Source organism: Heptranchias perlo, chromosome 29, assembly GCF_035084215.1.
Source record: "Heptranchias perlo isolate sHepPer1 chromosome 29, sHepPer1.hap1, whole genome shotgun sequence".
NCBI classification, from domain to species: Eukaryota; Metazoa; Chordata; class Chondrichthyes; order Hexanchiformes; family Hexanchidae; genus Heptranchias; species Heptranchias perlo.
Genome location: NC_090353.1, coordinates 38,178,662 through 38,203,663, shown reverse-complemented (window position 1 = coordinate 38,203,663; position 25,002 = coordinate 38,178,662). Strand labels below are relative to the sequence as shown.

Here is a 25,002-nt window from a genome sequence, read left to right as displayed (position 1 = left end):
AAGTTCGAGCAGGACTTCTTCACTGCACAAGACCTCCAACCAACACTATACACCAGATACATCGACGACATTTTCTTTCTATGGACCCACGGCAAGGAATCACTAAAGAGACTACACGATAACATCAACAAGTTCCATCCCACCATCAAGCTCACCATGGACTACTCCTCAGAATCAGTTTCTTTCTTGGACACACGAATCTCCATCAAAGACGGGCACCTCAGCACCTCACTCTACCGCAAGCCCACGGACAACCTCACGATGCTCCACTTTTCCAGCTTCCACCCTAACCACGTCAAAGAGGCCATCCCCTATGGACAGGCCCTGCGAATACACAGGGTCTGCTCAGACGAGGAGGAACGCGATGGACACCTACAGACGCTGAAAGACGCCCTAGTAAGAACGGGATATGACGCTCGACTCATCGATCGACAGTTCCGACGGGCCACAGCAAAAAATCGCATAGACCTCCTCAGGAGACTAACACGGGACGCAACCAACAGAGTACCCTTTGTCGTCCAGTACTTCCCCGGAGCGGAGAAACTACGCCATGTTCTCCGCAGCCTTCAACATGTCATCAATGAGGACAAACACCTCGCTATGGCCATCCCCACACCTCCACTACTCGCCTTTAAACAGCCACCCAACCTCAAACAGACCATCGTTCGCAGCAAACTACCTAGCTTTCAAGAGAACAGCGTCCACGACGCCACACAACCCTGCCACGGTAACCTCTGCAAGACATGCCAGATCATCGACACAGATACCACCATCACACGAGATGACACCACCCACCAGGTGCATGGTTCATACTCCTGTGACTCGGCCAACGTTGTCTACCTCATACGTTGCAGGAAAGGATGCCCCAGAGCATGGTACATTGGCGAGACCATGCAGACGCTGCGACAACGGATGAACGGACACCGCGCAACAATCGCCAAACAGGAGGGTTCCCTCCCAGTCGGGGAACACTTCAGCAGTCATGGACATTCATCCACCGACCTTCGGGTAAGCGTACTCCAAGGCGGCCTTCGAGACACACGACAACGCAAAATCGTCGAGCAGAAATTGATAGCCAAGTTCCGCACCCATGAGGACGGCCTCAACCGGGATCTTGGGTTCATGTCACGCTACACGTTACCCCACCAGCGAACAAATGTTATCTGTTTTTAATATAATGGGTCATTTGCTGGCTCTCTCTGCCTTCCGGATGTTTCTGCCTCTCTCTGTGTTTTTTTTTTCTCTGTTTTTTTTTCCCTGTTTGTTTTTTTGTTGAATGTGTATTCGGGGGTTCTGCAGGTGACACCTCTCTGTCTGAACACGGTGATTGCCTTGGCAACGGGCAGTTGCAGGGGCAGTCTGTAAACACCATGTATTGTTCAATATGTATAAATGCGTAGGCTTCAAGGAGCTCTTGAAACATTTGCCTGAGGAAGGAGAAAATCTCCGAAAGCTTGTGAATTTAAAATAAAATTGCTGGACTATAACTTGGTGTTGTAAAATTGTTTACAATTTATATTCTATGCCTCGGCTAATAAAGGAAAGCATTCCATATGTCTTCTTAACCACCTTATCTACCTGTCCTGCTACCTTCGGGGGTATGTGGACATGCACTCCAAGGTCCCTTACCTCCTCTCTGCCATTTCCTTAGTCCCCACTATAATTTCTCCAGTCTCTGCCTCTAAGGAACCCATATTTACTTTCACTAACTTCTTCCATTTTATATATCTGTAGAAGCTCTTACGATCTGTTTTTATATTTCTTGCTAGTTTACTCTCATTCAATTTTCTCCCTCTTTATCAGTTTCTTAGTCATCTTTTGCTGGTTTCTGAAACCCTCCCGATCCTCAGGCTTACTGCTCTTTTTGGCAACATTATAAGCCTCTTCTTTTAATCTAATACTATCCTTAACTTCTCTAGTTAGCCATGGTTGGATCATTTTTCCCATGGAGCTTTTATTCCTCAAGGGAATGTATATTTGTTGAGAATTATGAAATATTTCTTTAAATGTTTGCCATTGCTTATGTACCATCATATCTTTTAATCTAATTTCCCAATCTACTATAGCCAACTCACCCCTCATACCTATGTAATTGACTGTTTTGTTAATGGCATTGGTTGAAGGGTGGAGTAATCTTGGCCAGGTCACCAGGATAACTCCCTTGCTTCTTTTGAATCGTGAGAGCCGTGACATCTATGTCAACCTTAATAGGCAGGCGGGACCTCCATTTAATGTCTCATCTGCAAGACAACACCTCCAACAATGCTGCATTCCCTCAGTGCTGCACATCCCCAATGCTTTTAGGACTGATGCCCGGAAGAATTTGTTGATACAAATAATAATCAGGACTTGGGTTGAATGGTGGAAGCAAAAACCATACACAACGTCGATGGTGTGATGGGGAACTGTAGAATTTTTCTTTTTGGACAAACGAGCTAAAATGGACCAAACTGCCTTGCTTTTTCCTACTTATCTTGTGCTCCACCATGTACGATCTCAGCTCTGCTATCCTGGGTATGGGACAGAGAACAACCGCAGCTTCTCCTGTCTATCCACGTAACTAAAGTCCCTCATCCCTGGAATCATTCTAGTAAATCTCTTCTGCACCCTCTCTAAGGCCTTCACATCTTTCCTAAAGTGCGGTGCCCAGAACTGGACACAATACTCCAGTTGTGGCCGAACCAGTGTTTTATAAAGGTTCATCATGACTTCCTTGCTTTTGTACTCTATGCTTCTATTTATAAAGCCCAGGATCCTGTTTGCTTTTTATCAAATGCCTTTTGAAAGTCCATATACACAACATCAAATGCATTGCCCTCATCTACCCTCTCTGTTACCTCATCAAAAAACTTTATCTAGGTAGATAGAGAGAAACTATTTCCGCTGGTTGGGGACTAGGGGACATAGCCTAAAAATTAGAGCCAGGACTTTCAGGAGCAAAGTTAGGAAACACTTCTACATGCAAAGGGTGGTAGAAGTTTGGAACTCACTTCCTCAAACGGCAGTTGATGTTAGTTCAATTGTTAATTTTAAATCTGAGATTGATAGATTTTTTTTAACCAATGGTATTAAAGGATATGGGGCTAAGGCTGGTATATGGAGTTAGGTCACAGATCAGCCATGATCCATTTTAACGGCTTTCTCAACCTGCCCTACCACCTTCAATGATTTATGTACATATACTCCCAGGTCTCTCTGTTCCTGCACCCTTTTTAGAATTGTGCTGTTTAGTTTATATTGCCTCTCCTCATTCTTCCTACTGAAATGTATCACCACAAGACCAGAAGAGATAGGAGCAGAAGTAGGCCATTAGGCCAAATGGCCTACTCTTGTTCCTAGATTTCGACTACCCTTTGTGTGTAAAATGTTTCCTGATTTCATTCCTGAATGGCCTAGCTCTCATTTTAAGATTGTGCCATCTTGTTCAGGACTCCCCCACCAGAAGAAATAGTTTCTCTATATCTGCCCCATCAAATCCTTTCATAATTTTAAACACCTTAATTAGATCACCCCTCAACCATCTAATCTTAAGGGACTACAACCCAAGTTTTGCAACCTGTCCTCGTTATTTATAGAATCATAGAAAGGTTACAGCATGGAAGGAGGCCATTTGGCCTATCGAGTCCACGTCGGCTCTATGCAAGAGCAATCCAGCTAGTCCCACTCCCCTGCCCTATCCGCTCCTTAACCCTCTAAGACCTGGTAACAATCTGGTGAATCTGCGCTGTACTCCCTCCAAGACCAATATATCCTTCCTAAGGTGCGGTGCCCAGAACTGATCGCAGTGCTCAGATGGGATCTGAGATGGGACCAAGGCTCTGCACAACGGAAGCATCACATCCACCCCTTTGTATTCCAGACCCATTGAGATAAAGGCCAACATTCCATTAGCCTTTTAGATTATTTTTTGTACCTGTCTACTAGCTTTTAGTGATGTGTACTTTGACTCCCAAATTTCTTTGCTCCTCCAGTTTCTCGTCTCTCACCGTTAAACTCACAGGTAATGACAGCAAAATGGCAGAAATATTGAATAGTTACTTTACCTCAGTATTTACCAGGGAGGCTAACAAGGTGGGCATGACATTAGAAGAAGTGATCAAAAAAGATATAAAGACATTTAAGATAGAAAGGGGGGAGATAATTGATAAATTAATCAAACTTAGAGAGGATAAAATCACTGGTCCGGATGGATTGCATCCGTGTATATTAAAAGAAGTTGGGAAGAGGTAGCAGAGGCACTATTACATATATATAAAAATTCATTGGAAAAAGGAATAGTGCCAGAGGACTGGTGGACAGCTCGTGTGATTTCAACGTCAAGTTCCACATTTACGCTGACCACATCCAGCTCTACTTCACCACCACACCTCTCGACCCCTCCACTGTCTCTGATTTGTCACACTGCTTGTCCAACACTGGACGAGCAGAAATTTCCTCAAACTAAATATCGGGAAGACCAAAGCCATTGTCTTCGGTCCCCGCCACAAACTCCGCTCCCTAGCCACTGACTCCATCCCTCTTCCTGGCCACTAACTGAGGCAGAAGCAGACTGTTCACAACCTTGGCGCCCTATTTGACCCTGAGCTGAGCTTCCAACCCCACATCCTCTCCATCACCAAGACCGCCTACTTCCACCTCCATAACATCACCCAGCTCCATCCCTGCCTCAGCTCATCTGCCGACAAAACCCTCATCCACGCCTTTGTTACCTCTAGACCGGACTATTTCAATGCTCTCCTGGCCGGCCTCCCACCTTCCGCCCTCCGTAAATTTGAGCTTATCCAAAACTCTGCTGCCCAGATCCTAATTTGAACTAAGTCCCCTTCTCCCATCACCTGTGCTCACTGACCCTACAATGGCTCCTGGTCTGGCAACACCTCTATTTTAAAATTCTCATCCTGTTTTAAAATCCCTCCATGGCCTCGCCCCTCCCTATTTTTGTAATCTCTTCCAGCCTTACAACCCTCTGAGCTTTCTGCACTCCTCCAATTCTGGCCTCTTGCGCATCCCCGATTTTAATCGCTCCACCATTGGCCGCCGTGCCTTTGACTGCCTAGACCCTAAACTCTGAAATTCCTTCCCTAAACCTCATGGCCTCACTTTCCTCCTTTAATTTGCTCCTTAAAACCTACTATTTAAGACTGAGATGAGGAGGAATTTCTTCACTCAGAGAATTGTGAATCTTTGGCATTCTCTACCCGAGGGCTGTGGACGCTTAGTCGTTGAGTATATTCAAGGCTGAAAGCGATACATTTTTGGACCCTAGGGGAATCAAGGGATATCGGGATCAGGCAGGAAAGTGGAGTTGAGGTTAAAGATCAGCCATGATCTTATTGAATGGCAGAGCAGGCTCGAGGGCCCATATTCTTATGTTACCTCTTTGACCAAGCTTCTGGTCACCTGTCCTGATAGCTCCTTATGTGGATCGCTCCTATGAAGCGCCTTGGGATGTTTTACTACATTAAAGGTGCTATATAAATGCAAATTAGAATCATAGAAATTTACGACACAGGAGGCTATTGGGCCCATCGTGTCTGTGCCGGCCGAAAGAGAGCTATCCAGCCTAATCCCACTTTCCAGCTCCTGGTTTGTAGCCTTCTAGGTTAAGGCACTTCAAGTGCACATCCACGTACTTTTTAAATGCAATGAGGGTTTCTGCCTCTACCACCCTATCAGGCAGTAAGTTCTGGACCCCCCACCACCTCTGGGTGAAAAAAATTCTCCTCAACTCCCCTCTAATCCTTCTACCAATTACTTTAAATCTACGCCCCCTGGTTATTGACCTCTCTGCTAACGGAAATAGGTCCTTCCTATCCACTCTATCTAGGCCCCACATAATTTTATATACCTCAATCAAATCTCCCCTCAGCCTCCTCTACTCCAAAGAAAACAATCCCTGCCTATTCAATCTTTTCCTCACAGCTAAAAATCTCCAGTCCTGGCAACATCCTCGTAAATCCTTATCTTTACTCCTTATCTATGGAAGGATATACTTACCTTGGAGGCGGTGCAACGAAGGTTCACTAGATTGATTCCTGGGATGAGAGGATTGTCCTATGAAGAGAGGTTGAGTAGAATGGGCCTATACTTTCTGGAGTTTAGAAGAATGACAGGTGATTTCATTGAAACATGTAAGATTCTGAGGGGGCTTGACAGGGTAGATGCTGAGAGGTTGTTTCCCCCGGCTGGAGAGTCTAGAACTAGGGGGCATAGTCTCAGGATAAGAGGTCAGCCATTTAAGACTGAGATGAGGAGGAATTTCTTCACTCAGAGGATTGTGAATCTTTGGAATTCTCTACCCCAGAGGGCTGTGGATGCTGAGTCATTGAATATATTCAAAATCACAAGCTTTCGGAGCTTTGCTCCTTCGTCAGGTGAGTGAAGGGTTCCATAAAGGCACCGCATATATAGTCAGAGAACAATGCCTGGTGATTACAGATAATCTTTCCAACTACCTGTTATCACACCTCGGCAGAGAGATAATCACAGCAATCAAAGGAGTGGATGGTGTTCAGACAGGTCAGTCAGGGACACATTACATCCAAGAATACTGAATACACAAGGGGTCAGATAACAAAGACAGACAGACAGACAGACAGAGAGAGAGAGAGAGAGAGAGAGAGAGACCCGAAAGGCAGAGAGAGAGAATGACCAGTTGTATTAAAAACAGATTAACTTTTTTTCGCTGGTGGGGTTACATGTAGCGTGACATGAACCCAAGATCCCGGTTGAGGCCATCCTCATGGGTGCGGAACTTGGCTATCAATTTCTGCTCGATGATTTTACGTTGTCGTGTGTCTTGAAGGCCGCCTTGGAGAACGCTTATCTCTCTGCCGAGGTGTGATAACGGGCAGTTGGAAAGATTATCTGTAATCACCAAGCATTGTTCTCTGACTATATATGCAGTGCCTTTATGGAACCCTGCACTCACCTGACGAAGGAGCAAAGCTCCGAACGCTTGTGATTTCAAATAAAGCTGTTGGACTATAACCTGGTGTTGTACAACTCCTTACATTTGTCCACCCCAGTCCATCACCGGCATCTCCACATCATGAATATATTCAAGGCTGAGATAGGTAGATTTTTGGACTCTTGGGGAATCAAGGGTTAGGGGGATAGGGCGGGAAAGTGGAGTTCAGGCCAAAGATCAGCCACGATCTTATCGAATGGCAGAGCAGGCTCGAGGGGCCGTACGGCCTGCTCCTTCTCCTTTCCTTATGTTCTTAAATCTCCTCTGAACCCTCTTCAGTGCAATCACATCTTTCCTGTAATGTGGTGACCAGAAATGTACGCAGTACTCTAGCTGTGGCTTAACTAGCGAATTATACAGTTCTAGCATAACTTCCCTGCTCTTATATCCTATGCCTTGGCTAATAAAGACAAGTATCCCATATGCCTTCTTAACCACTTTATCTACCTGTCCTGCTACCTTCAGGGATCTGTGAACATGCACTCCAAAGTCCCCCTGGTCCTCTACACTTATCAGTATCCTACCATTTATTATGTATTGCCTTGCCTTGTTTGCCCCCCCTGCAAATGCATTACCTCACACATCTCCAAATTGAATTCCATTTGCCACCTGACCAGTCCATCGATATCTTCCTGCAGTCTACAGCTTTCTTCCTCATTATCAACCACATGGCCAATTTTTGTTTCATTTGCAAACTTCTCAATCATGCCCCCTTCATTTAAGTCTAAATCATTGATATGACAAGTTGGGAGATAGATCAAATCCAGGGAACAATAGACCAGTTAGCTTAACGTCAGTGGTAGAAAGATAATGGAATCTTTACAAAAAGATGTAATAGAAAAACATTTAGAAACCGAAAATATAGTAAAGAATAGTCAACACGGATTTCAAAGGGAAGGATATGCTTAACCAACCTTATTGAATTCTTTGAACAAGTAACAAAGAGTAGACAAGGGAAATGTAGTAGATGTAATATAATTAGATTTTCAAATGGCATATCTTATATTGATGACCTCTAGTTTTAGTCTCCCCAACAAGTGGAAACATTTTCTCTACAGTGTACCCTGTCAAACCCTTTCATTATCTTAATGACCTCTATCAGGTCACCCCTCAGCCTTCTCTTTTCTAGAGAGAAGAGCCCTAGCCTATTCAGCCTTTCCTGATAAGTAAATCCTCTCAGTTCTGGTATCATCCTTGTGAATCTTTTTTGCACCTTCTCCGATGCCCCTATATAGCCTTTTTGTAATATGGAGACCAGAACTGTTCACAGTACTCCAAGTCTAACCAAGGCAAGCGTGTAGAGCCACCCCGTCCAATCTGACCCCCGTTCGGATGGAATTTCTCATCGGCGCCAGGCCCCGAAACCTCCCTCGAGGGGCTGTACCTCACAACTTGAGCCATCTCTCGGAAATCCCCTCTGTGCCATTTCACTCCGCGCGGAGGGATTTCCTGTACGGGCGGCTCCTGCACACTCTCCACTTCCTCGCCCTCGTCTCTCGCCCAGACACGCCCTGGCGTACCATCTTGCCGTCCGGCGGAGACGGGGGTCCCCAATGGAGGGCTCTCTACTCGGGGATCCTCCCGTGTGCCATTGGGGATCTGGGGTGGAGAGCGTTGCACGGAGAAGTTGCGACCAACAGGCGTTTACGCCATTTCACGGACTCCCAGGCCGCTTGCAATTTCTGCGGGGATGAGTCCGTATTTCATTTAATCACGGGGTGTGGGAGGCTGCAGCCCCTGTTCCACTATTTAAGGGGGCTGCTCCTCAAGTTCTGGCTGCCCTTCAGTCCCACGCTCCTGATCTTTGGCCGCCCGTTGTGGGGGGGGGGCGGGCAGGTCGGTGGAAGTCCTCGTGGGTGCGCTCCTGGGCCTGTCCAAGGTGGCTATCCACAGGTTCAGGTTAGATGCGGCCCGTGGGGGCAGTCGCTCCAACTGTCTGCCTCTCTTCTGCGGCATTCTCCGCGCTCGGGTGGCCCTGGAGAGAGAGCACACGGTGTCTGCCAGTACGCTTGAGGCTTTCTGCGACCGGTGGGCACTGCAGGGGCTGGAGTGCATCCTGGATTCTCAAAAGAAAATTATAATTTGACACTGTTATTTGGTTTGATTTGTTTTAAAAAAGAAAATAAACCTGCTTACACAAGAAAAAAAAGTCTAACCAAGGTTCTCTACAAGTTTAACTTCTCTGCTTTTCAGTTCTATCCCTCTAGAAATGAACCCCAGTGCTTGGTTTGCCTTTTTGATGGCCTTATTAACCTGCGTTGCTACTTTTAGTGATTTGTGTATCTCTACCACCAGATCCCTTTGTTCCTCTACCTCACCGATCCCTTGGACTCATTATCCAAGCATTATGTGGCCTCCTTCCTACCAAAATGCACCACCTCACACTTATCTATATTGAAATTAATTTGCCAATTACATGCCCATTCTGCAAGTTTATTAAAGTCTTCTTGCATTTTGATGTATTCTTCCTTTGTATTAACTACACCCCCCCTCCAATTTCGTGTCCTCTGCAAATTTTGAAATTGTACTTCTGATTCCCGAGTCCAAATCATTGATGTAAATGGTGAACAACAGTGGTCCCAGCACTGATCCCTGTGGAACACCACTTCCCACCTTTAGCCAGTCTGAGTAGCTACTCTTAATCCCTACTCTCTGTTTTCTGTTTTGTAGCCAGTTTGCTATCCATTCTGCTATCTGTCCCCTAACTCCACATGCTCTGACCTTAGTCATGAGTCTACAATGAAGTACCTTATCGAAGGCCTTTTGAAAATCCAAATATATTACATCTACTACATTACCCTTGTCTACTCTTTCTGTTACTTCTTCAATGAATTCAATAAGGTGGGTCAAGCATGACTTTCCCTTCTGAAATCTGTGCTGACTATTCTTTATTATATTTTCATTTTCTAGATATTTTTCTATTACATCTTTGAGTAAAGATTCCATTATTTTTCTTACCACTGACGTTAAGCTAACTGGCCTAGTTTCCTGGACTGTGTCTTGAATCTAAAGTGGACGACCTCACACTCTGCCATCATTTTGCCCAGTCAATCGATCGATATCCCTTTGTAACTTCTTGCTTCCATCTGCACAACTTACTGTGCCTCCCAACTTATTGTCTGCAAACTTGGATATACAATTCTCTATTCCTTCATCCAAGTCATTAATATGGTGAAAAGCTGAGGCCTCAGAACAGATCTCTGGGGAACACCACTTGTCCCATCTGCCAATCAGAGAACATTCCGTTTATCCCTAGTCTCTGTCTCCTACCTCCAATTACCAACCCATGTCACATGGTTACCTCCAATTCCACATGTTCTCATTTTTGCAAATAATCCCTTGTGCAGAACCTTATCAAATGCCTTCCGGAAGTCCATTCAGACAATATCCATAGACACTATGCTAGTAAAACTTCAACTAGATTAGTCAGACATGACCTACCCTTCACATTTCCATGCTGACTCTCTTTGAACAGTTCACACTTGTCCAAGTGCTCAGTCACTCTATCCCTGACGATAGATTCCAGTAACTTTCCCACAACTGATGTTAAACAGTTTTCATGTTGCATAATCAAGTGGTAATTGGGGGAGGGGGCGTTAACCAGAGGGGCATTAACTTGAGAGCAGAGCAATAACCAGAGAACATATTGAAGTAGAAGTGGACTAAACAGGAAATAGGGAGCATTAACCTGTAGCGATATTAACCCTTAACTGGCAGTCTGACACTGTGCAAGGTGGGTTATGCCACTGCACTGAAGGAAGTTGACCCCTTACCCCATTGGACAGGGATAACACGGGGTACAGGGTAGGCCAAGAAAATACTTCAAAAAGTCAGTCTGAACATGTGTAACCCAAAAGGCAGCCCCGTCGTGGGGGGGGGATTGGGTGAGCCATGGCAGGAGGGCAGAGGGTCTCAGGGGAGGGAGGATGGTATTGGGCAGGCGCTCTGGGTCTTAGGGGAGCCCTGGGCAGGGGTGAGGGGGTTGGGTATCTGGGGGCGCGCCACGGAGGGGCCCTGAGTGGATGAGGTGGGAGGGTCTCCGAGGGGCCCGGGGGGGGAGGAGACTCCGTGGGGCCCTCGGCTGGGGGGGGGGTCTCAGCAGGGCCTTCAGTGGGGAGGGGTCCTCAGCAGGGGCGTTCCTCAGCGGCGCCCTCGGCAAAGGGGGGGGTTTCAGTGGGGCCCTCGGTAAGGGGGGGGCGAGGTCTCAGTGGGGCCCTCGGCAAGGGGTGGGGGGGTGGTCTCAGTGGGGCCCTCGGCAAGGGGGGGGGGTGGTCTCAGTGAGACCCTCGGCAAGGGGGGGGGGGGGGGTCAGTGGGGCCCTCGGCAAGGGGGGGGGGTGGTCTCAGTGAGACCCTCGGCAAGGGGGGGGGGTCAGTGGGGCCCTCGGCAAGGGGGGGACTCAGCGGGGCCGTGTGGTGGTGAAGGGGGGACCTGGGTTGGGGGGAGGGGAGGGACTCGGTGGGGCCCTTGGAGTTTCCAAATGGCGGCCGGTCAGTTAGTCGGAGAACGAGGGCGGGGTTTGCCGGAGCCTCAGATTACACGGAGGCGAGCGGGTGAGGGAGGACCCTCGCCTCCTCTCCCGAGTCCGTCATCCCGTTCCCTCACTCGGCGCCAACCCTTCTCCTGCGTATTGCGTCATCGCTTCTTGCCGGAGAATGATGTCACCGCGAGCCCGGACCCACTTTTCGGCGCTGCGTACGTCACGGCGCACTGTGCAGCACGTCAGCGCTGCGAACGTCACGGCGTTCTGTGCATTACGTCAGCGCTGCGGGGGAGTTGCGGCTCGCGCTGTTGCTGGGTTTCTGTGTCCGGAGATCGATCGGTCGGTCCCGAGCCCGCCGCCCGCCGCCCGCCCCGGACCCGGACCCCGACCCCAGCGCGCGCTGCGTAGCCGTTGTTGCCGGTGTTTGAATCGCGCTCGCTCGGTGTGAGTGCGCGCTCCCGCCGCCGTGGCCGCGATGAGTGTGGACGCGTACGGGCCCAGCTCGCAGACCCTCACCTTCCTGGACACCGAGGAGGCCGAGCTGCTCGGGGCCGACACGCAGGGCTCCGAGTTCGAGTTCACCGACTTCACCTTACCGTCCCAAACCCAGACGCAAGGCCAGAGTCAAGGCCCCAACGACGCGCAGGTAAGGAGGAAGGGGTTATCTCACACTCCAGCCCGAGGCTGCGCGGCCTAGCTCCGGCCACAGGCCGCGCGGCCTAGTTTTTCTCCCCACCCCACCTGTGAGTCGCGCCCGGGGTTCGCGGAGTCCGAGCCTGGTACTCACTGGGGTCAAAGTGCGGCCCTTCAAAACCTCGGTCTTGGGGCCCGAAAAAAGACGCACATGGGCGGCAGGAAGAGGCTCCAAAGCCCCATTCAACGGCCCTAAGGCGGCAAGGCCCGTACTGTGGTGAGGGGGGTGGTATGTGTGTGCGATGGGGGGAGGAGGAGGGGGATGCGATGGGGGGAGGAGGGGGATGCGATGGGGAGGAGGAGGAGGGGGATGCGATGGGGAGGAGGAGGAGGGGGATGCGATGGGGAGGAGGAGGAGGGGGATGCGATGGGGAGGAGGAGGAGGGGGATGCGATGGGGGGAGGAGGAGGAGGGGGATGCGATGGGGGGGGGGGAGGAGGGGGATGCGATGTGGGGGGGAAGAGGAGGGGGATGCGATGTGGGGGGGAAGAGGAGGAGGAGGGGGATGCGATGGGGAGGAGGAGGAGGGGGATGCGATGGGGAGGAGGGGGATGCGATGGGGAGGAGGGGGATGCGATGGGGAGGAGGGGGATGCGATGGGGAGGAGGAGGGGATGGGGGGAGGGGGATGAGGATGCGATGGGGGGAGGGGGATGAGGATGCGATGGGGGGAGGGGAGGAGGATGAGGATGCGATTGGGGAGGAGGATGGGGGGTGCTGCGGTGGAGCCTGTGGGCGTGCGGGGAGGAATGGGAGCCCGAGTGTAAGGGATCAGTATCTACACTAAAATGTAGGTACACGTGCTGTGAATAAACCCTGGGATGTTCTACATCTCCGATCTGCCTGTAACTTCCTCACAACTTCATCAAAATAAGCCTCAGTTACTCCGAACTTCAGTTATCTTCCAGATCAGCTCGACACTGTTGGATTTAGTCTGGTGCACACAACAAATCATAAGGGGAGCATGGACTTTGACATAAGCTGACGGCAGGTACAGGAACAAGTTAATGATGTGAAGCCCCCCTGACATCAAAAGAATCTGTCATTGTTTCGGTGGTGCCAGAAAAGTTACAAAACACCAGTTTGTGTTTAAAAGTGACAGTTAATTGCATCAGCAGCAGGAATAAGAGAACAATTAAAATTCCACGTAAAGATTCTGAGTGACTTACCTCTGGTTATACAGCATCACTAACTCAACTGTGGTCTAAGGGAGTGGGAATTGTATAGTCCAGGCAGCAATAGGCAGGCCCATCTCCCTCGCACAACAGTGACTATCACAGTGGGACCAGTGCGCAAAGGAAGAGATCGGATGTTTAATTTACCTGCTATCAAGGAGTGCAGTACTTGTGTGGTGATTCATGTAATTGTAGGTTGGACCTGGTCCTCATGGCCATTACAGAGCTTGTGAAGCATTTTTTTTGAGTTTAGGTTATTTATGTTCACATATTGAACTCCTGGGAAAGATTGAGAGTAGGAGGTGGCACTTGGAATCGTCTTGTCAAATTAGTGAGGATGCAGTAACTGAAGAGAGTGAGGGCCTGCATGGAATCTTGTCAGGAAAGGCTGTGCAGGCTGGTGCCTTTTTCTTTAGAAAAGAGAAGACTGAGGGGTGACCTGATGGAGGCCTTTAAGATTTTGAAAGGGTTTGATAGGGTAGATATAGAGAAGATGTTTCCACTTGTGGGGGAGTCCAAAACTAGAGGTCATCAATACAGGATAGTCACTAATAAATCCAATAGGGAATTCAGGAGAAACCTCATTTCCCAGAGAGTGGTGAGAATGTGGAACGCATTACCACATAGAGTAGTTGAGGCGAATAGCGTAGATGCATTTAAGGGGAAGCTCGATAAACACATGAGGGATAAAGGAATAGAAAGATATACTGAAACTGGTAAATGAAGTAGGGTGGGAGGAGGCTCGAATAGAGCATAAACACCAGCATAGACCTGTTGGGCCGAATGGCCTGTTTCGATGCTGTAGCCTCAGTGTAACTCAATATGGTGTAGGTTGCAGTGGTTAAAAGTGGTGTGGTACTCGGGCTGCTGTAGATGCCACACCGATTGTGTAATAAACTGAAAGGAATTACGTTGGAAAGTGAAGATGGTTGTGTCTGATATATATTTAGTATCCCAGTGTTGAGGATCTATTGCATCAATCCAACACTCTACTTGATGCACTGTGGTGCTCTCCTGTGACCCATGATGTTAGGGTGCAGTAATGAAGAAAATAACAACACTAAAGAGTGACAAATCCCCAGGACCAGATGGTTTCCATCCCAGGGTTTTAAAGGAAGTAGGTGAGCACATTGCAGATGCCCTAACTATAATCTTTCAAAGTTCTCTGGATTCAGGAACTGTCCCTCTGGATTGGAAAATTGCACATGTCACTCCGCTTTTAAGAAAGGAGAGAGAGGGAAACCAGGGAATTATAGACCAGTTAGCCTAACATCTGTTGTGGGGAAAATGCTGGAGTCTATAATTAAGGATAGGGTGACTGAACACCTCGAGAATTTTCAGTTAATCAGAGAGAGCCAGCATGGATTTGTGAAAGGTAGGTCGTGTCTGACAAACCTGATTGAATTTTTTGAAGAGGTGACTAAAGTAGTGGACAGGGGAATGTCAATGGATGTTATTTATATGGACTTCCAGAAGGCATTTGATAAGGTCCCAAATAAGAGACTGTTAGCTAAGATAGAAGCCCATGGAATCGAGGGAAAAGTATGGACTTGGTTAGGAAGTTGGCTGAGCGAAAGGCGACAGAGAGTAGGGATAATGGGTAGGTACTCACATTGGCAGGATGTGACTAGTGGAGTCCTGCAGGGATCTGTCTGGGGGCCTCAATTATTCACAATATTTATTAACGACTTAGATGAAGGCATAGAAAGTCTCATATCTAAGTTTGCCGATGTCACAAAGATTGGTGGCATTGTAAGCAGTGTAGATGAAAACATAAAATTACAAAGGGATATTGATAGATTAGGTGAATGGGCAAAACTGTGGCAAATGGAATTCAATGTAGACAAATGTGAGGTCATCCACTTTGGATCAAGAAAGGATAGAACAGGGTACTTTCTAAATGGTAAAAAGTTAAAAACAGTGGATGTCCAAAGGGACTTAGGGGTACAGGTACACAGATCATTGAAGTGTCATGAACAGGTGCAGAAAATAATCAATAAGGCTAATGGAATGCTGGCCTTCATATCTAGAGGACTGGAGTACAAGGGGGCAGAAGTTATGCTGCAGCTATACAAAACCCTGGTTAGACCGCACCTGGAGTACTGTGAGCAGTTCTGGGCATCACACCTTCGGAAGGACATATTGGCCTTGGAGGGAGTGCAGCGTAGGTTTACTAGAATGATACCTGGACTTCAAGGGTTAAGTTACGAGGAGAGATGACACAAATTGGGGTTGTATTCTCTGGAGTTTCGAAGGTTAAAGGGTGATCTGATCGAAGTTTATAAGCTATTAAGGGGAACAGATAGGGTGGATGGAGAGAAACTATTTCCGCTGGTTGGGGATTCTAGGAGTAGGGGGCACAGTCTAAAAATTAGAGCCAGACTTTTCAGGAGTGAGATTAAAAAACATTTCTACACACAAAGGGTGGTAGAAGTTTGGAACTCTCTTCCGCAAACAGCAATTGATACTAGCTCAATTGCTAAATTTAAATCTGAGATAGATAGCTTTTTGGCAACCAAAGGTATTAAGGGATATGGGCCAAAGGCAGGTATATGGAGTTAGATCACAGATCAGCCATGATCTTATCAAATGGCGGAGCAGGCACGAGGGGCTGAATGGCCTACTCCTGTTCCTATGTCAAGACCAGACTTGAGCCAAGGACTGAGAGTTAAGTGTTTATTACAGTAGTGTTCTGTCGTACCTACTTTTAAACACTTCATCTCACTTGGAAGATATCATGCCGAGCTGAAGGAACCGTAATTCATCCACGTTCTCCCCTGTCACCTTGGAGCATTGTAATACAGTGAAAATGATCCTGGGAAGAGGATAATTGCTGAGATTACTCTCATCTGTCTGGCAGATATTGCATTATTAAGCAGAAAAATACCATATAAAAAACCTGAAATTTAACATACATCCTAGTATTCCAGCACTTCATGACTGTTGTGAGCTGTCCGTGGAGAATTCCTGTAAAGTGCACTGATGTAAGAGTGTAGTCTAGTCTAGTCAAGTGGGTGCTCATGGAGATATTTTGTTGTTTGACTCACTGTGTGACAGGTGCATAGTGACAGGTGAAGTGAAACGAAGGGACCTCAGGTTCTGGGCATTTATATTGTGATATAGCATCAGGCAACAGGTTGTTTAGGGTATATTCTGTGTCAGCCTAGTTTGTATGTTTACATTCCTGTCTAGATCTCCAATACAGCGGAAACTGTTGGATGAATGGTTGGATCTGCTCGTGGTAAGAATTAAAATTACTGTCCAGCAAAATGGTGTTTTTGACGATTTGCACTGGTCAAGGTGAAGGATATTAATGCCAGGGATTGGAACAATTTTTCTCACTTGACTCCCAGTGCAAGTACAGTCAGTTAGCAACAGTAAAACTCTCATTACCCTACCAACAAAGCCACTCACCAATATGGATTCTTGAACCTTCCACACTTGTACTTATCGCCTCCTGGTGATGCTGCCAATTTGTGCTAAATTATCACGACAGCTTTGTGCACAATAGGACCTGTGGGCTCATTTCACACAGAACTATTGCAGCCAACAGACAGACAATCAGTGTGGGCTGGACTCGTACCCAGGTCCCCAGAAGTGGAAGGCAGATGGCTAATCCACCTGTTTTCCCGCAGGATGAAGTCTGAGTAGGTGTCGGGTTCAGGTTTTTAAAGTAATAATGGGTAGTCACCTAAAGCTGGTAAACTCTTAGAAATGTTTGAGGAATCCAGAACAAGAGGGTATGCGTTGAGAATTAGACAGCTCCCTCCTGCACATGGCTATTGGTGGCTTGTAGGTTGGCTGTGCTGTCTGTCGAGGCGTTAGGGAGCTAAACAAGAAAGATCTTATTGTGTGAGAGATGTTGAATTTGGAGTAAGATAGTGTAGAATTTGTGCATGAGGGACTCCAGCGAATGCGATGACTATAATCCACTGGAGGCACAAGTGGTGGGCCACTTTGGCACACTCATTCCTGAATCTCTGTGACTGTCAAGCCTGACTTGAAATCTTTCTCTGCTAATGAAATGGTACGTACCAACAGATCCAGATGTGGAGAGTTTCATCTGTAAGAAGCCAGATGTGACTGACGGGTGAAATGCTACTTTTGGCTTGGACCTTTGCTGAACGATTGTAACATGTTTGATGTATAACATTTGTTAATAATATTTCTCGATTTAAGTTGCAGAAATGTCACAATTGACCTCTTATGTCTCTATCATTGTGCACCAAGGACGTGGAGTGCGCTAGCATTTGGCATCTTCATTGGCTCCTGCCAGCTCATAAATTGTACTTAAACTCCCCCTAGTACAACAGGATGCATATATTGTTCAAAATAATGACTATCAAATCCTATCTGATTTTCAAATATGATTGTTATAAACTGCTCAAGCTCCACTCCTGCAGTTTGACCTCTGATCTGCTTGATAAGATCACTGCCGTACACTTTCTGCGTGGGACTCATTTCTCTGTATTGCACCTTTAAGTCTCTTTTGTGACTGAATTTTCTTTGCCGCCTCCATCCTACAAAGAGGATTTACAGGGGACCTGCTTCAGGCCTCTGCCAGTGCTGCTTTATCACCACGAGATGCCACACAAAAATTATCCTTCAATAGCGCTACGTCTGTGCTCCCCCCAAAACAACAACTTGCATTTATAAAGCGCCGTTAACGTAGTAAAATCATCCAAGGCACCTCACGGGAGCGAATATCAAACGGAATTTAACCCCGAGCCACATAAGGAGATATTAGGACAGGTGACCAAAAGCTTGGTCAAAGAGGTAGGTTTTAAGGAGCATCTTAACGGAGGAGAGAGAGGCGGAGAGGTTTAGGGAGGGAATTCCAGAGCTTAGGGCCTAGGCAGCTGAAGGCACGGCCGCCAATGGAGGAGCGATTAAAATCAAAGATGTACAAGAGGCAAGAATTGGAGGAGGGCAGAGACCTCCGAAGGTTGTAGGGCTGGAGGAGGTTACAGAGATGAGGAGGGGTGAGGCCACAGAGGGATTTGAACACGAGGATGAGAATTTTAAAATCGAGGTGTTCCCGGACTGGGAGCCAATGTTGGTCAGCGAGCACAGGGGATGGATGAGCTCAAAACTCCGTGTGCCTTTGTCTATTGATTCTTTCTCATTCTCTCTCACTACCCCCACCCCTCCGATTCGTGTGGATCTTTCTGGTTTCTTCTCTATCCCCAGTTTGTGGCCTGTAATCAGTGTGTCCTCACAAGAGGTCGGCAGAGAATACATGGTACGGTGGAACCACAGTGCAAGTGGCTAGCGTTCCAATGGCCTTCCAACCGCTGAATGAGGTCCTATTCAAATGACCTCATTCACCTTATCCATGGATGGTTAGAATGGCATGGTCCACAACAAGAACAGCAACTGAAACAAAAAGACCTTTCCTTCAGACCCCAAAGACTAGGTGGCAAAATATATTTGGGACATATGCTTGGCTGTAACTGTTTAATGCAGTGATGTCAATCAGTTAAATTAAAAACGTGGGATCTTTAACTTGCACCCAGAAATGATGTGGAGATGCCGGTGATGGACTGGGGTTGACAATTGTAAACAATTTTACAACACCAAGTTATAGTCCAGCAATTTTATTTTAAATTCACAAGCTTTCGGAGATTTTCTCCTTCCTCAGGCAAAACATTTGCCTGAGGAAGGAGAAAATCTCCGAAAGCTTGTGAATTTAAAATAAAATTGCTGGACTATAACTTGGTGTTGTAAAATTGTTTACAATTGCACCCAGAAAGCCAGAGATTCAGTTTAACATTTTGCCTGAAGGATGGCTACTCCAGCAGTGTACTACTTACTTAGTACAGCACTAGTGTTTCACCCTAGATTATGTATTTAAGTCCTGGAGAGGGTCTTGAACCCATAACCTTCTGACCCAGTGGAGAGAATGCTAATGCAGTGTAGCTGATTGCAGACTGATGTGCTCAGGGCAAATTGTTGTGTTGCTGTTATTGCATGATTTACTTCAGGGAAAGAGTTTCACTAAAGGGGTTGAGGGACTTCAGTTACGTGGAGAGACTGGAGTTGCTGGGGTTGTTCCCCTTAGAGCAGAAAAGGTTAAGGGGAGATTTAATAGGGGTGTTCCAAATTATGAGGGGATTTGATAGAGTAGATAAGGAAAAACTTTCCACTGGCAGGAGGGTCAGTAACAGATTTGAAATAATTGGCTATAGAACCAGGGGGAGGTGAGAACTTTTTTTACACAGTGAGTTGTTGTGATCTGGAATGCATTGCTTGAAAGGGTGGTGGAAGCAGATTCAACAGTAACTTTCAAAAGGTAATTGGATAAATACTTGAAAAGGAGAAATTTATAGGGCTCTGGGGAAAGAGCAGGGGAATGGGATTAATTGGATAGCTCTTTCAAAGAGCTGGCACAGGCATGATGGGCCGAATGGCCTCCTTTAAAGCTCTATGATTCTATTTCCTATATTTTTCACTGTTGCCTTTTAATTGCTTTAAGGACTAAGAGACAACATAAGGCCGTCACTGCCTTTTTTTGGAGCTGGTGCTGCACTTGACTGGAAATGTTAAAGTATCTTCCAGACTTGGAAAACATTTTCAGGATCTTATTTGCATTATATTTTCCCCCTTGTTCATATAAATAAGGTACACAGTGAGGCCACAGGACTTTTTATCATTTGAGCAGCTTTAATATCTGCAAGCAATCTTCCTGTCAGAACAAGCCATTCTACTGCTCATTGTTCAGTGGACACGGTATTTTAATATTCTCCTGAAAATGTAAATAGTTATTGAACGGGCAGATTCGGAGTCAGGCGTGGTGGAATGTAAGCACTTGCACTGCAGCTTAAATCAGATATTCATGTAAATAGAACCCCTTCCTGTCGCCTATTACCATTATCACACCATAGTGTGATAATTTCGGATATGCTCCATGTCGTCCTGTTAAGTGAACTGTTAGAAATATATAGATATTGTCCACCCTATCTACGTTTGGACTTTTGTGTGTCAGAAGGCCATCTTTCATCGTTTGAAATGCTGGCTCCCTTTGCTATCCATCCCTGCTTTTTGTGTCTGAGTGTTTCTCTCTCCCCATTGTTATAACACTGGTAGTGATTTGTTTGGCGACATTGCAACTTGGATCATGATTTCCAGCCATGTCCCCAGCACTTTTGGGGTTTGAAGGTGTGATTACATCAAATCCTACTCATCAATTTACCTCTGTGTCAGGGTCACTCCTTATGGTATGAAGGGTCTCCTTCGTGCATTCTGGTCACTGCTCTGTGTGGTCAGATGGGGCGAGGTGAGTTTGAATCAATTTAAATTGAAAGCTTTTGCTGTGGGCGTCAGATTGAAGTAAGTCGGCTTCCCATACTGCTTTCTCTGAAGTTACTTCAGGCTCAGTTTCCCACATTAATTTTGCGTATTACTTTCTGATGTAGGTGTACAGGTATGACAGTTGAAACCTGCTTGTTGATTAGTTGGAGTATTGGGAATTAATTACACAATGTACATTGGCAATTTTGACATCAGCTCCTCCTGGCACAACAGTACCCACTGGTCATAATTTTTTTAAAGAAAAAGCAGGAACAAAGCGGGACGCATGTTGAGGCTCGCACATAAAATATATAACTTACTAGTCAATCTCCCATGGCATTGCACACGAGGAGTCAAAGATGGAATGTAATCTTCTGGTGAAGTGGGGCTGAAGGCCAGGGGATAATTGGACCATGGTATGCATATGTAATTAAGTTCCCATCTTAAAGTCAGACATTCTCTGCTTATTTTTGCATTCCATTATAAATTCCTATGTAAACTTCTCACGTTGTAATTGCATCCTCTGCCAGTAGTGACACCGCAGCCAGCACCATTGTTCGGTGGAGGCTATCATTATAGCATGACACGTTTACATAGCCAGTTTTCATTACAAATGTCAACGTAGGAATTTATAATGGAAAGATATGAACTGTACAGACATAAGATCTTTAATAATGACCAGATTAGACATGTTGATGACACTAAGGGAATCAAGGGATCAGTGGGAAACTGGAGTTGAGGTAGAAGATCAGCCATGATCTTATTGAATGGTGGAGCAGACTCAAGGGGCCATGTGGCATACTCTTTTTTTATACTATGTTATGTTATGATGCAGCCTTGCTCTGTGTTGTGAATACTAGGATCCAACATTAAAACGTGTTCAGATTGAAATTGGCTTGGAGAGGTAATTGACGATCTCCTGCACGTTAAAATGTTTTGTGAACGGGAGTCCAAAGTCACTTAACTGGCATTGATTTGATATATGTGATGATTGATTTGGCAGGAGCCCAAATGATCAGTATAAGTGATCCCTGTAATATTTACTTTTGAGCAGCACTGCTCAGCACTCACCGGCTTTAAATAGCTGCTCAGCCTCTCCTCAGGCTACTTTACTCTCTGCTCTTCTTGGATTCTTTTTGTATTCGTTCAGTTTCAAATGGGCACTCTGAGCGGAAGGCTGCTTTGTGCTGACTAGCACTTTGAATAGCTTTGCTATGTGCTTTGGTGTGGCATATTTTTCATGTACATGTTTATTCTACAATATACCTTTGGACAGTGGACTACTGTTCTGAAAATTGCCATTTTATTGGGGAAGGGGGTGACAATTCTTTTAGAAAGAGAATGGTGGAAGGGTCAGCAGGGGTCAGTATTGGGTGATAAAGCTCATGTGAAGTACCTTGGGATGTTTCACTACGTGAAAGGCGCTATATAAATGCAACTTGTTTCTGAAATAGAAGGTCTACCGTTGAAGAAAGTATCTCTTTAATTTAGAAAAACGTTCCCCGTTACTCCTCCCGAAGGGGTTTAAACTCCAAGGCAAGAGTGTTACCAACTGAACCAGGCTGATAGTAAAATGCATTCTGTCCCAGAGCCCAAAGACTGATGCTTCAAATACTGTTGATGACCTGTGAATGTGAAACAGTGGGGTTAGTAGGTCTTATTCATATCTGTGCATTTTTGACACATTCACCTTATTCAAGTGGATGAACAGTATGGGTTGGGAGGAGCCTTTAGTGCATACATGCTTAGTTCATACAATCCACTCCCAACAACCCTGTCATTTTTTGCACTAAAAACCTTAAATTATCCAGTAATTTGACTTGAGGAATGTAAATAACACTTGAGCTGTTTCTGTTCATGAATTCTAAAGCACTATTGACTTGATTATCATACTTGTGGAAGGATTGTCCTTGGTGGGTTCAGTGATGGGGTTTTTTGCTTTTTCATCTGAACTGCTCACTGAAATTGCTTTCAGTTCATAGAACTGTACAGCACAAAAGACGGCCATTCGGCCCATCACACTTGTTCTGATTCTCTGAAATGCTGTCCACTTAGCCCATTCCCTTAGCCTTTTACCCTTTAAAGTTTTTCTTTTTCAAATATTTATCCACTTCCCTTTCAAAAGCTGCTGGGGATTCTGTTTCCCGGTTTCCCACTCATCACTGACTTGCATTTATATAGCGCCTTTAATGTAGAAAAAGTTCCAAGGTGCTTCACGGAGGCTAAGGGGCAAAATGTCCTGACAGCCCTTTACATTAAGAGATTCTGACCTCCCTCATTTGGTTGCTAATCTTAAATTTATGCCCAGTAGTTACTCACTCACTGACCAGTGGAGATGTGTGTTCCAGTCTTGGTGGACTGCCTGTTTGCTGGATGATGGTCCTAAAGAAGATAGTTACAGGTGGAGGGAGGCCATTTCAGATGAAGTGGAAAGGCTGGTGGCAGTTTTCAGTTTTAAACAAGGTGGCTACTGCAATGTGCTTGGTCAGAGGGCAGGTGCCACTGTGCAGACTACTTTATCTGCATGCTATATATATATCCTGGCGACAGTTACATCACACGGGCCTCATTATAATGTGCACTTTGTTTATACTGGCAAACTATGTCTATTTCCTTTTTATTAGAAATTTTATCGCCATCATAACACCTTTCTATAAGTATAATCCCATCAGGTGTGTGCGCGCTCCAGGGCACTTCAGAGGAACAGATGGAAGCAAGCTGATTAAAATCCTTGCTACAGATAGTCAAGATACAGCAGGTGTGAGCACCTTGGGTACCCGGGCTTCCTACACTTGCACCTTGGAACAAAGCCACGTTATATTCTCTCAAACTTAGGAACGAACCATTGAATGTATTTTATTAATTGGACTTATGACTTTTGCTTTTCAGAAAATCTTGTGTAGGCGTTAAGAATAATTGGAGGATTAACTTTTTCACATGCAGTTTTTACAGATGCATCGCGCAGGATACTGTTTCTCTCTCTGCCTTGGCTGAGCTCCATTGACGTCAAAGTACCAGTGGGCCTGAAGGAGTTGAAACTGTAACGATTGAATCACAGCCTGTAGCACCTACTGCATTCTATTATCTAAATTCCATTTTAAGCTACAGAACTTTTTTATAATATTAGCGACTGTTTCTTTTAGATTTATAAATGTGCCTCTTGTACATTCATGATGAAAGTTATCACCTGAATGAACAGTGGCTACATTATCTAGTCGACCTTGTGTTGTAGATTGACTGCATTTGACCCGTTGGAAGTGTTCGTTACACAGGTCTTATTTTACGTAGCTAGTCCAGCAGTATGGTACAGGCTGTTACACAGTTGAGGTTCCAAAGACCAAAATGCAGTCCTCATAACTCAGATTGTGTTACAGCTTTTAACATTTGGCTGCAAGCTTGTTTTTGGATCTATAATAAGCCTTGTGTGACTTAAATAACTGTTTGACTTGGCAATTCACCTCTTCTGCTCATGCTTCTGAGTATGAGTGTTCTTATCATGCAACGTTGGGTAAAGTGCAGAACATACTAACAAAGTCGTCCCTTTGTGCGGCACTCACGACGGGAGGGCTACTGGCACTTTATTGAGGCACAGCACAGGTATTTGCTTTTCTGTGTACACAATGCCAAGTAATGAACCATCTGTTACAGATAAGAACATAAGAAATAGGAGCAGGAGTAGGCCAATCGGCCCCTCGAGCCTGCTCCGCCATTCAATAATATCATGGCTGATCTGATCCTAACCTCAAATCTAAATTCATGTCCAATTTCCTGCCCGCTCCCCGTAACCCCTAATTCCCTTTACTTCTAGGAAACTGTCTATTTCTGTTTTAAATTTATTTAATGATGTAGCTTCCACAGCTTCCTGGGGCAGCAAATTCCACAGACCTACTACCCTCTGAGTGAAGAAGTTTCTCCTCATCTCAGTTTTGAAAGAGCAGCCCCTTATTCTAAGATTATGCCCCCTAGTTCTAGTTTCACCCATCCTTGGGAACATCCTTACCGCATCCACCCGATCAAGCCCCTTCACAATCTTATATGTTTCAATAAGATCGCCTCTCATTCTTCTGAACTCCAATGAGTAGAGTCCCAATCTACTCAACCTCTCCTCATATGTCCGCCCCCTCATCCTCGGGATTAACCGAGTGAACCTTCTTTGTACTGCCTCGAGAGCAAGTATGTCTTCTTAAGTATGGAGATCAAAACTGTATGCAGTATTCCAGGTGCGGTCTCACCAATACCTTAGAGGCTACTTTCAAGGAGACATCATGATCTTTTATTGTATTGTAACTGTATCACTCCGACTCTTACAACAATTTGCATTTAAATCGTGACTTTGATTTAGAAAGAATACAAAGTCCTTGTTGGGGAGCAGGGTGGGGTGAAAATAAATAT

General features: G+C 45.9%; 2 protein-coding genes across 6 annotated transcripts in view; one reads left to right on the top strand and one right to left on the bottom strand.

Annotated features, from left to right (window-relative positions):
* The window catches only part of LOC137299659 (thrombospondin-4-like), an 82,964-nt gene extending 71,913 nt beyond the window's left edge, over positions 1 to 11,051 (bottom strand). The window contains exons 1-2 of one of the 4 annotated variants that reach the window (XM_067968585.1): positions 10,412 to 11,051; positions 8,355 to 9,033 (exon numbers count right to left, since the gene is read on the bottom strand). In XM_067968585.1, coding sequence (XP_067824686.1) covers positions 8,355 to 8,371 — 17 coding nt within the window. In that variant the 5' untranslated portion in view covers positions 8,372 to 9,033; positions 10,412 to 11,051. Of the gene's footprint in view, positions 1 to 5,997; positions 6,014 to 8,354; positions 9,034 to 10,411 lie in introns of those variants that run through there. The other 3 variants (XM_067968586.1, XM_067968587.1, XM_067968588.1) reach the window with 3 other exon arrangements.
* Positions 11,052 to 11,736: 685 nt separating this feature from the next.
* upf1 (UPF1 RNA helicase and ATPase) overlaps positions 11,737 to 25,002 on the top strand; it is an 80,484-nt gene continuing 67,218 nt past the window's right edge. For both annotated transcript variants that reach the window (XM_067968583.1, XM_067968582.1), the window contains exon 1: positions 11,737 to 12,099. In XM_067968583.1, the coding sequence (XP_067824684.1) occupies positions 11,929 to 12,099 (171 nt within the window). In that variant the 5' untranslated portion in view covers positions 11,737 to 11,928. The remainder of the gene's footprint in view (positions 12,100 to 25,002) is intronic.